This window comes from Saccoglossus kowalevskii, chromosome 13, assembly GCF_978046115.1.
Source record: "Saccoglossus kowalevskii chromosome 13, keSacKowa6.1, whole genome shotgun sequence".
Lineage (NCBI taxonomy): Eukaryota > Metazoa > Hemichordata > Enteropneusta > Harrimaniidae > Saccoglossus > Saccoglossus kowalevskii.
In genome coordinates, this window is record NC_140653.1 from 30,457,426 (window position 1) to 30,469,874 (window position 12,449).

The 12,449-nt window shown below is 35.4% G+C and overlaps 1 protein-coding gene and 1 long non-coding RNA gene across 2 annotated transcripts in view; both read right to left on the reverse strand.

The window, feature by feature from the left end:
* Positions 1-8,427: 8,427 nt before the first annotated feature.
* LOC146735228 (uncharacterized) lies at positions 8,428-9,481 on the reverse strand. Its single transcript, XR_014931422.1, has 2 exons — positions 9,090-9,481; positions 8,428-8,601 (listed from the first exon to the last, which is right to left on the reverse strand). It is a non-coding gene; the product is annotated as an uncharacterized LOC146735228 (long non-coding RNA).
* An 850-nt stretch (positions 9,482-10,331) lies between these two features.
* LOC100371008 (uncharacterized) overlaps positions 10,332-12,449 on the reverse strand; it is a 32,049-nt gene continuing 29,931 nt past the window's right edge. Inside the window, exon 4 of the mRNA XM_085507200.1 lies at positions 10,332-10,797. Within this exon, the coding sequence (XP_085363326.1) occupies positions 10,451-10,797 (347 nt within the window). The 3' untranslated portion in view covers positions 10,332-10,450. The remainder of the gene's footprint in view (positions 10,798-12,449) is intronic.

Genomic DNA, 12,449 nt, shown 5'->3' on the forward strand with positions numbered 1-12,449 from the left:
TCAACGAGATCTCCGATCTGAACTCAGTGCTGAACAACTCCCCTATATATACCCCCATTGTCTATAAATAGACCAATAGACCATTACATCAGCATACATAATGAGTCTGGAACTTACTACCAATTTCTAGAATGTCCCATTACCTTCTATTGCCTCCTACAGTGTTCTATTACCTATTCAACCATTTTCTTTAAAAAATCTAGAATATTCCACCCAGACAGAGTACGGTTCTAGAACATTCTCAGTGACACGGAAGTGGTAAATAAGTCGTATGCGACAGTACAGTCACAGTACAAAATGTCACCAGGGGACACAACAAAACCATGACTCCCTACCACTATGGACATTCTACGACGCCTGAAAGAATCACTCCGAATGGTCAGCGTTTGCAGTCGCCTTCTTTGGATTTCTGCGAGTCATTGAATTTACTGCAATGTCTCCCCAGCATTTTGACAAAACCCGTACCTTACTGGTCGAAGACATAACATGTGCAATCGAGCTACATGTCTAGTTGCATGCCTCCAAAACTGATCCATTTCGTCATGGCTGCATAAATTGCACCATCATTTACCTCAGTCTGTGCCGTTCGTGCATACGCCAAGTATCACAGCATCCGTGTTCCATTACCCCATACACCTGCCTACCAGTTCCACTCAGGAAGTTTGCTTACACGTCAAAGCCTGACTACTCAATTGCTTGACATGTTGACCAGAGGCGGGATCCAACATCCACGCATATAAACATTCCATAGCACGAATACGTGCACTTTACACTTTAATACATGCAGTGTATCCCATAATTTTTGGAAATCGCGAGTTTAGTTACAGTATTTTGACAAGCTCCGACATTTATTCTGTCACGTGATGCTTATGTAAACATACAGTGAATGGCAGAAAACCTGAGGTGTCATCTATAATTTATAAATATTTTTTTCGTAAATCAAATTGATCAATCCAGAAATGTCATGAAACAACATCTGAGTTATAATTAATATTAATTAGTTAACTCAACATCATCCAATCACCAAGCGCTCATTTTGAATACATGGGCGGTCGCAGTTTTATGTCACGTGAAGGCATGCGCGTAGATGATTATTATTTGAATTTAAATGAAAGCTTTCACAAATTTTCGTAAATATTTTTACAAACTGAGGTACAGCTTTCTGCTTTTCGCTGTATTCAGTTTTCCAAACAATATGAGGCAAATGAAGGAATTGAATGAGATCCTAACATGAATGTCATAACACCCATCCGCTACTTCGAAAGAAGGAGACGACTCCTGGAGACGACTGTTAACTATGATTGCAGATAGATGGGAAGATCTCGGTAAAGACTCAAATATAAATAAGAGCAAATTCAAATAATGGAAACAGATTTGGGGCGCGTATATTGATTCCACAAAATAATGTTCGAACCCAGTCAGTCCATTATTTACACCATGCGTCAAAGATGATGTGCAAGAACTTGAACTTGTCTGGTTTTCTTAGTGAATCGTTGGTTTAAAAATGTAACGCTGAAATACGAAATGAGACACTAACAATGTAGCGCTCAAATAAATGAACACTGAGTAAGTAAACATGTAACGCCCAAGTATATTGCATTTGTGTTTCCTTATTGTTAAGTAAAAGGCTTGCTAAAACTACGCTAGTTTGTTTGTTATCAAGAAATGTATTTTAAAAACGTTAATTTGTTGTGTTCTATTATTAAGTAAACCAATACAAATACTGTATTTGAATAAAGAAATAGAATGAATTCATGAAAATGGCGCCGATGTTTATTCAAATTCACTTTAAATTTCTGTATTGCCTCGGACTGTTACAATTTCCTGGCATTATATACTTGTTTATACACGTTTAATAACTGACGGAAATGTCAGTACTTACTTGATTTCGTAAATTAAAAGTTCAACTCACTGACGTTAATATACTAATTTATTTTCTAATAAAATTCAAGGTCAGGAAAAAGAAAACTGTAAACATCGTTCAAATCTACTACATTACACTCTGATCACTAATATACTCATATATTTGTAATATCGGTTTAATGTTGCAAGGTCTAACAACAGAATTGACTTCTCCCCTGACATTTCCACGTCGTAAAGTATGATGGGGCTTAAATGAATGGAGATTTTATGTCCAAATTTGACTGAGTCTGCGTGTCTAATGTGACACCTTTTATTACGATATTGCCCCGTCATACGCATTCTCGGAGAAATTATTGTTATTCAACAGGCTATTCATGCGTCACAGATTATAACACATAAACAACCTATTTTTCAAAGTGAACACCCACCTGATGCATATTATTTACTTATTTATCTATCTATTTATTTATTTATTTAAGATTTGTTGATTTTTATCACGTCCTAATTTGTTTTCAGAAGTATGGGACAAATATTCATACCAATGAGATGCAACACTGTACAAACTACAAAGGTTGGCGAGACAAAACTATTTTAAGTTCTGGAAGTAATGGCGAAATAAAATAGTCGATCATCCGGTAATTATTGGCTAGTTGACCTGGACATCTTAAAGCTGTGGAGGGCGTGGTTACATCAAAGACAAGAATAACGTAACCTCTCCGGCTCTATTTCATTTCAAATACAAGCTTTACAAAGTGTCGTTACAAGCTCGTCAAGACATGAAACGAACTGTTCAACAGAAGCAAGGCACACAGTCTCCGCAACATTCAATAAACACACGGGATACTATTTTTTTTGGTCTATATTAAAATAATGTAGTGTCTAATCATTCTGTCTTTCCAGGTTCAACCTTTACAAGAATATTGGCAACCATGGTCGTCTATATCGTGTTTGAATTAATGAGATATCATCCGTACTAACGATCTCATTATAGCTTCCGTGATTGAACTATGTTATCCGCTGGAAGAAATATATACTACACCGTAGGGGAAACTCCACGACGGAATGGGACGCTTTATACAAATAGGTAACGTGATGATAATTGATTGTAAACAAACGTTTTAGATACGTTTAGCGTGAAGAAATAGGTTTGTCCAATACTGAACGAAATGAAATCGAGTAATGTTCATACTTTGATATTTAAAAAGTGTCAAGCATCAACATTCAATTGAATTTTAATGTATACCGGACGAAAAAAAAGCCATTCCAACAATGTACTGTGCTAAGCTCAACTGTAGATGTGATCGTATGTTATTTTGAACTTACTGTTATCTTAGTATCCAATGCTGATCACTATAGTAACGTATTCTGATGCTGGATTCTAACAACCCATCACAGTCACATCAGAAACACGGTTTAATCTCAATGCAGTGATATGAATAGTGTGATGTAACAAGTGTGTATCTCTCAACGTCCGGAGTACCCCCCCCCCCCCGATAGAATCAATTACTAGTACTTAAGCCTCTGTTAGTCAGAGTGACAGTCGTTTCTCGGGAAACCCTCGCTGACCATGCTCAACTTTAAATATTTACACTCCACGCTTCATCTGGTGGCGTACTTGAAGAAGAATGACTCGCAAGAGTTCTTTCCGGCATACCTGAAACGGAACTGTCTCAAATCCATGCAAATTCAGCGGACTTGATGCCAAACAATGAAATAAACTTCATAATACTCATAATCATACTCATACTCATTTTCTGTGGTAAAAGTTATATTACTATTGATCATCGTACCGGAAACAATCTGTGCTTGACGATGATGTTCTGGTGGTTAATCGTCAGTTGCCTTTCCACAATTTCGAAGCAAAAAATCATTGACCACATTGTATATAAATGCGCCCGGGGATTCAATTGAGCGTGTGTAGAGTTGTAACTGTATAAACGGCTGTGTATGCAGTATCATGGAACTTACCTTCGGTGGCAGTATCGATTAGTTATTTCATTGAAGCATGTTTTTACCTCCATGAAGGAAATAGGAGAGGGAGAGGATGCTAATGTTTCTTCCTGTTCCATGATCGCTTCGATTTAGTTACTTAGTTAATATTCCCGTAATGCGTTTATGTGAATATTTAGCATTCAGTCCACTTCGGAAACAGTCGGAGTTTTACGGATATAATGAAAAACACACAAGTTGACCACAAAATATTGCGTAAAAATCACGTTTTTTTCAACATCAGTGCACATGCAATCGACTAAGTTCAATTGAAAATGTCTGGTACAAAGCATCACTTGGACCTTTCAAATACTTCAGTGGGACAACATGACGTGTTTTTTGTTTCGTTTTCAAACTGACACAATTTTCCTACAGGAACCACACTCAGTTACTTATAATAACCTAACAGGAACGTAGCAGTGTAATGCGCGCATAGAAAGAGAGTTGCATCCTTGTGGCGGGGATTTTTTTTTCAGTTCCAAAAATCGTGAATCCAGCCCGTATTGTTTAGTAAATACACAGAAGCGACGACCAATTGAAAGGTAAAAATAGACAATGGTGATAAGACTTGAAACGAAAAATATAAATCGGGATTAAAACCCGTCTTTCCTTCTCTCTTATTACCTTCTATGGTTATTAGAACATAAAAAACGTGATTACGCCACGGCACGTAATAACGGTGTGATAATGCATCGTGCACATGTTTCATGTTGCGTTTCAAATGTCAAATGTTTAAGCTCAAACTAGTCATACAATGTATTACTAGTCTGAGGTTTAAGCATTGTGAGGTCAAGCTGTGAAGGAAACAATAAGGTCACCGAATACAACTACGGGCACCGTCGACTAAAACATACATATTAGATTAATTTTTGTTATGTTTTACTGATGGGTAAAGAACGGCGAAGAAGACGCTAATAGTAAGGTTCGAAGTTCCAGTAAACGTCGAGCAGCCGTACTTTCAATACGAATTTAGTGAACTTTCTCGCGGGTTGTGTATTGTCACAGTGTACATGTGTTACGTGACTTCTTTGTATAGACGACATATGGGCCAATGACCAAGTAAAAACTTACCCGAATAAACTACATGTTACATTCAACCACAAATCACCTGATTAGCTTATTCAGTGACCATGCAATCACATCTTTATTCCGAATCTAGGGTGTTACTGCTCTAAAAATGTCTCATTTTTAATTATTGAAGAGAAAGTTGTATTATATACTTGAATCTTATGAATCGTTCAGAAAAAAAAACACACCTTTTATTGTCAGATACAACTAAATGGTTGTTTGACCTGGGAAATACTACTCAGGTTCAACGATTCATTACAATATTATTCATACAAAGGAATCAGACAAAATCAGGCAACATACTAATACGTTTTGATGAAATCAATCTTAGTTTCACTACAATGAAATAACTATACCCTAGATAACTGATATTTCAGGACTTGGCTTATTCAGCCATACTATAACATATGAATGAATAAATGGATATTCTATCCCAACATTGGCTGATACCATGTACATACAGACATTTAATATTCTTATTAATTTATTTCAGGCAATTCCCATATAAAATAACCGATGTAAAATAGATAACATGATCCACCCATAAGATATATTAAACCTTAAGTATTTGAACATATCCCCCACCATCTCTAGATACCGCATCTAAAACTACAAGATATGTCATTATTCAGAATACATGTATATGACACAATGTTTCGGACTCTTCCAGAGATATGTATTATTTCACAACTTAACTGCAAAGGAATCCTCACTAAGGTACATTAGAATAACGACTCGCGTTGCACACACAATACAAATGTTGTTATATGCAACATGACTTGCTTTCTTATTCGATCTATCAAAATGTTCGAGAAGGCAACTCTCAAAGTGCATTTACTAATTTGGAAATAATTGGTTATGTCGTGAATATACACTTGTAGCATATATTACTTATAATATAATTATAAATCTCATAATGGCAGCACTGTCTGGTCCATTTTATAAAAATGAGAATCGTACGTAGTTGTTGATGATAACAAATCTGTTTTATTCAATGATATTTCTGCTTCCACTCGTTACCAACATGTCATACATGATGATATTACAAAAATGATACAGGTACAATAATAATAACTGCACTCACCAGGTAGATACTGTTGTTAAACTCGCCCTATCTAACAGAGTTGCCTTATAGCAACTCCGAGACAACCCGAGCGACATTCTCGGACTCCAGAAAGAGACTCTTTCTCTTTATATTGAAACAACAACGTTGTACATTCAGCTACGATAGTGATTAAGCCTATAAGTGTGAACCCACCAATCAGATTGTTATCACCAGTGTTTTTCTATATTTTGCACCAATCATAGACCTTATAAAATAACCTCTGTTTATCAAATCCAACATTGAGTCAACTTTCCCAAAACTTTACCACAAATCCCCCAAGAACATGGAATACCGTTGTCATCATAATGACAAAGACACACCTCAATGTTGTACGCCGTAATCTAGATCAATGCATGAGTACTATATCATAATATGTATAATCTAAATGATATAAATTACATTAATTTATGAAAATACAATAAGCACATGAAATAAACAATTGGGCAATGTTTTATAATTCTATAGTGTATTAATGTCTTGTAGTTCAGCCCGCCACTCCCGGCTTTGTGTATGTTAGAATTTTAGTATGAAATAATTTAAGAAAAAACTTGCCAAAATCTACTACTTGAGTATTATTTTGGTCGTATACACTTTTAAGGTTCATGCCAGAGTCAACCTATTACAGTGTTTTGCACACTTGGATGTAAAAGTTTCGAACTTATTTCCCTGAAATAAAACAATAAACTTGCAAATAGCATGTCACTAATACATATTAAACTTATCAAAATAAGTAACTAAAATTAATGTCACTTATTCCTTGTGGAGTAGTTTTTTTATTACAAGTAAAATCATTTTCATTTCCGCGGTAGCTCGAAGCGATCAAAATGACCTTCTAAACTCTAATCAATCATAACAGTTGGACAGCAGATTAATATACAGATTTCTGAGTACAACCAAATACACAGTGGCATGTGTCATTTCTTTTATCAGATTCTTGCATCTCAATTACGTACACTTACATTTTCATCAACATGTTGCTCGCCAATCTTTAGAACAAACGATTTAGTATTTAATAGGCACCAATTTAAAACTGTAAGTAGTCATTTTCACCGGGAAATGTACAATACCTTTCCTGATCAAACAAACATTTACTTTTCAATGCTTCACTTCATTTTTGACCATGAAATGGATATTTTTTATTGAACACTTGACCGTTTTCACATGATACAATCAGCTGCGTCATTGAAGAGCGTGCTTGTACCACAAGAGCGCTATCAATTAGTACTAATGTCTTGCTTCAAGATATTAATTCCCTTCCTTGTATAAAATTAAACCGTCGACCCATTAAAGTAGTGGATATCCATCCGTGTACATAGCGCTAAGCTTGCTAATTACAACCCTCAAATCACGTGATAAACCCTCGATGGTATCCACGTTATTTTAACCTGATCAAACAGACAAAGACGCACCTATCGTTGATATTTTATTTCTTCCAACTTAGAAAAACATGATGTGTGTACAAACCATTTAAATCTTATACGGACGTGTCAAGTAGTTTAATTTATTAATTAGAAAACATTTGAAGGTCATTCACGAAATTCAACCTTCAGATTATGGACACAACACAGGAAGGTTTTAATAATGCTTTCCTTCAGTTTCATTCAATTATATATATCATTCAGTTTAGTGGAAATATTTATAAATTACATTGCATGTGTAACATTTGTAGACCCTAATATGGTCAACGTTAAAGGTCAATATGAACAGAACAGCAGATCCCATTGATTGTAATAATAAAATCGCTAACATTGAATTACTGTTTTTTTGTCTCCACGTATAAGACTTCAACTAACATCTAAAAGAGTGTCAGATCTCTGCAACCAAACAAAATTTGTCATTCAATTGGGAAGTGGAAGTATAAAGCATTTAAGTTAATTTCGTCCTCGCTTTATTTTGATACTTCGACTAAAGTGTGGCCATCATAACAACAATCGGAAACTAAAGAATAAATATAAAATCGAATATATTACTGTGTACATATGAACAGTGTATATCATTTACAATACTTATTATCTACGAGAATTTTATAAAAATAAAAAAAAAATAAACATAGAAGAAGCAGTGAAGCTACCAACATTTATAGGTTAACAATCTGATTAAAATCTGATGTAGTGTACGGGCTTTAATTATTTTGGCTATAAACTTGTTTTAATTTTATTTTTTTTACTTTTGTTATTAATGCCCTTTTATTTTATTATTTTACTTTGATTTTGATTTTTTTAATTCCGCCCTACCTACATCTGATCCGACGCCTATGTAAGTCCCGTTCAAATCTCGCGTAAGTAACAGCCAATCACAGTCCCCCTTTTATACAGGCTGTCGGTTGCTTACTTTTCAGTGTATACGGGCAATTCTTCTGTACATTTATATTTTGCCCACTTGAATAAACCATTAATAGAAAATTGCTAGTATATTTTTATTTGCAAAAGAAATTCCACAGCATTTTACAATTTTTGTCATTTCATTGAATATTTTTTTCACTTCCAACAAATGTGTACACTTCCAGATACATCTTCGCCAGCCAAGGTTCGTTCATTCAGTCATCGCTTCAATTTTACATCACTGAGCATAATTATCTAGAATGGAAGCAAAAAAAAAGTAAATCGTAATGATTAGAACACTGTAAACAGCTATAGTAAACAATGCAAACTGATTTTAAATTGTATAGCGGTCACCGGCCCACGGCATCGACGCAGAAAATTGGAGCAAAACAATATTTCCTGATCAATTGCGATGTGTTCCAAATAAAAAATATATTATTCCAGTCCAAATCAGCTCATTTACTTTAATAAAGTGTTATTGTATAATGTACAAAATGTTGATACAATTTGATGAATATTTACGGCTTCAATATCGTAGACGATTTTGGCCCGATCGTCAACAAAACATCACCCGTCTCCAGGGCAGGCGACTGGAAAAAGACACTGGTGTTCGGTCGAACCGGTGGAAACAAAATCGTCACTCCCAGAATAACTATGCAAAATAACGATCTAAAATCGAACCATTCGAGCCACAATATTAACATAAAAATGACTTTCGTTGCATTTGACAATGATAAACTTACCGAAAAGCCGTGTTTTTCTCGGTCGGTATAATCCGCCATTTTATTTGAGTGTGTTTGCCATCAGACTCTGCCCGGTGACGCCATCATGTGCGCTATAGAAGGAGGTCTGTGATTCGTTGACTAAAATCGTCGATAGTGGGTCTCGTTGAAATCTCGTTACATAGGCATCGGTTCAGATGTAGGTAGGGCGGAATTAAAAAAAATCACAAAATCAAAATCAAAGTAAAATAATAAAATAAAAGGGCATTAATAACAAAAGTAATAAAAAATAAAATTAAAATAAGTTTATAGCCAAAATAATTAAAGCCCGTACACTACATCAGATTTTAATCAGATTGATAGGTTAACTGCATTGAAACAGTAGCAGTTTCATCACTTCATCTGTACAGAACCTCCTAAGAATTGTGGGAACGGTATTATTGGAAATATTCCTGACAGTAATACAGAACGATATAATAGGGAGACAGACATGCAGCTGGTTGGTGTGTGTAAGAGTTTCACGTCTACACGTGTACGGCTTGACTTTATTGTATTTATAGATTTATTGGAAAATGATTAAGTTACTCGAAGTGTTCTGCGAGATATAACCAACCAACTATATTGCACGACGTAACCATGTTCTGATTAGAGCTGTTTTTACATTCGAAATGTAGTATGTCATATATGAATGATACACTTATAAAGAGTGAGTCGAAGAAGAAGCTATATTGTGTGTGATGCTATCAGTGTTATTCGAGTCGATATATTATTGAATTCGATGTGTAATATGTTTATGATTTATACAGAGTTGAATATGTTATGTTATGTTACTGCGGTGTTACTGTATTCGATATCTATAATGGTGTTATGGTAAACTACAATTTGTTATACCAGTCATTATGTTGTCTGAGCAACTTGAAGTGCTCTGTGATTTGTTATTCATTTATTTTTGACTCAAGCAGTAACACACCAAATTATAATAAAAGTAATCAACTTAGGTGTAATATCGAAATGTCACGTTGCCATTTACACTTTCATAAAGTAGATTGAAAATTTAACACTATCACGATCTTGTAGTCCCATGGGCTTTTTACGTCCCGTATCATTAAATAATGATTGTAATTTGTTACCGGTGACTGTGTGACGTCTTATCACATTAGCTCTTATTATTGTCTCAAAAATCCGATTTTGGGTGGGACCATTTTCGACTCAAGCTGATGGTAAATCATGAAATAAAAGTACAGACGTGTGGAAAGATATATATTATTTGTTTCTTTGTCGATATGCATACGACAATCTGGGTGTACAAACCATTTTATATTTGGTCAAAACACATTACAAACATTTTTGACGTTCTCATTTACTTGTATAAAACCGTATATTCATGGTTCATCATCGAGTTCCATTAAATTATGCCACGTCGGCACTGGTTGATCCGGTGTCTTCATTATTGCTTGCCAGTGATCTAGCTCACTTTCCTCAGTTGCTCGGTAGCCAAGCCGAACTTCTCCTATTGCTTCGTCTGATCTAATTCTGTCATGGTCGTATACTGTCATTATGATGCTTACGTGAGTGTCAGTGTCGTCAACGATGCTGTTACCAACTGTGAACGTGAACGCCTCTTTGAACACTGGAGTTGTAGTTTTCTTCCTCACTCGTGTTTGTTTGTGCATGATGGTGTGTCCCTTAGTCTTGTCATTATAGGTGAATTCAATTTTCACGTAGGGATCTGTAACAATAAATAACATGCAGAAATGAAACTCGTTTTCGCCAAATAACCAATACTCAACATTTAGTGAACGAGTAGACAATTCTAAAGCATTCAACATTCGCTAGTTTAAAATCTATTTTGATTCAGTAATGTGATGAATCGAATCATTTGACATTCGAAAGGAATGCTCACATCATAGATTATTGTATTCCCTGACAATCAACAAAATTCGATCAGTTTTATTTATTATTAATATTTTCCCGAGTTTTCATCACTACTACAATAGCGTAGACATCGGACATCTACCTTCGGTTTAAATCATTTCTTGATGAAGCTAATACCCGGTGATATGTAGCGCGAAGGAAGCAGTCGCAGTACTGTTTCTCTCATAAACAAGACAGTTGCTCTGGTTGGTCAATACATTATCACGTGGTTGTCTGTAAGCGTATATTCTTTTTTCCAATGCCTTTTTAATTTGCATCTAACTTGAAATGCCGAAACCATATAACGGTATAATATTAACAGCGACTATAGCGGTGCGGATATCGGATTAGCCTTTTGATCAGCGGTTCTATCGGAAATAGTATCACTAGAAATGCTCAAATGTAAAATCATGGTGACCTGTTTTTTTCTTGTCATTATCATTAATTGTTAGTAAGATCAGAAACCCGAGAAGGGCTAGGGCTAAGATCCAGCCCTTCTAGATACTTATATTATTATATTCAAAAAAACGCAAATCCATACAATAATGTGATGTATACAAAAAATGAAATATTGTTTTCATTTGTTGAGGTTTGCAGCACTAACAGCACTGTTATACATCAATTTGAAGTAAAATGTGTTCATAACCGTTTAATTTCACGAAGATGATTTCCTGAATCCAATCCAATCAAACTTATAACAAAACATATTGCATTGCAGGTGGACACAACCTGATTTCATCATGGCCGACTTGGGCAGTGTTTTTTTTCACTGTAGCGTTCATATATTTGAATGCATGCGTATTTACTCGTAACAGTAGATAACGAGCCCCATTACACTGATAAGAGAGAAACGAGCCATCATCCGCGGAATATTCGCGGCCTTTTTTCGGGGGTATTTAGTTTCAAGCATAAATCCAAATCATGCCAATCCAGTTTAGCTCATCAACCGTTGAGAAACATTTTCTTGTTCCGATGATTTTAGTTTACCGTTCTTGTGCGTTCGGGATCTAACTGCTCTATATTTTGCCCCGTAGTAATTAGGAGTCTAGTAATTTTATATCATATAATTATATTTTAATATTAACGCTCTCCCATGCATAAACCCACTACTGTTTTAGTTACGCAACGTGTACTGAGGGTGACAACGCATGGGATAGAGAAAGCCGAATGACACTATTTCTATAAATCACGCCCTCCAGTGAAGGGGTGCGTTTGTGACGTCAAATAACGTAAATGGGTGAAGGCGATGTTGTTTAAACTGAAACTGCGTTTTGTTGTGTAGTCGTTTATCATCTAGAATTTAGTGAGCAAAACGCAAGCAGCCTCCCTGATGCTAGACGAATTAACCGTGTAATATTACGTAAGGCATAGTGATTGGCAGTTAATTAATTTCGACTTTTAGTTTAAACTTTATGCCACTAATTCCATTGAACACATTAAATTACTAACTATGACAAGTTTTGGTGA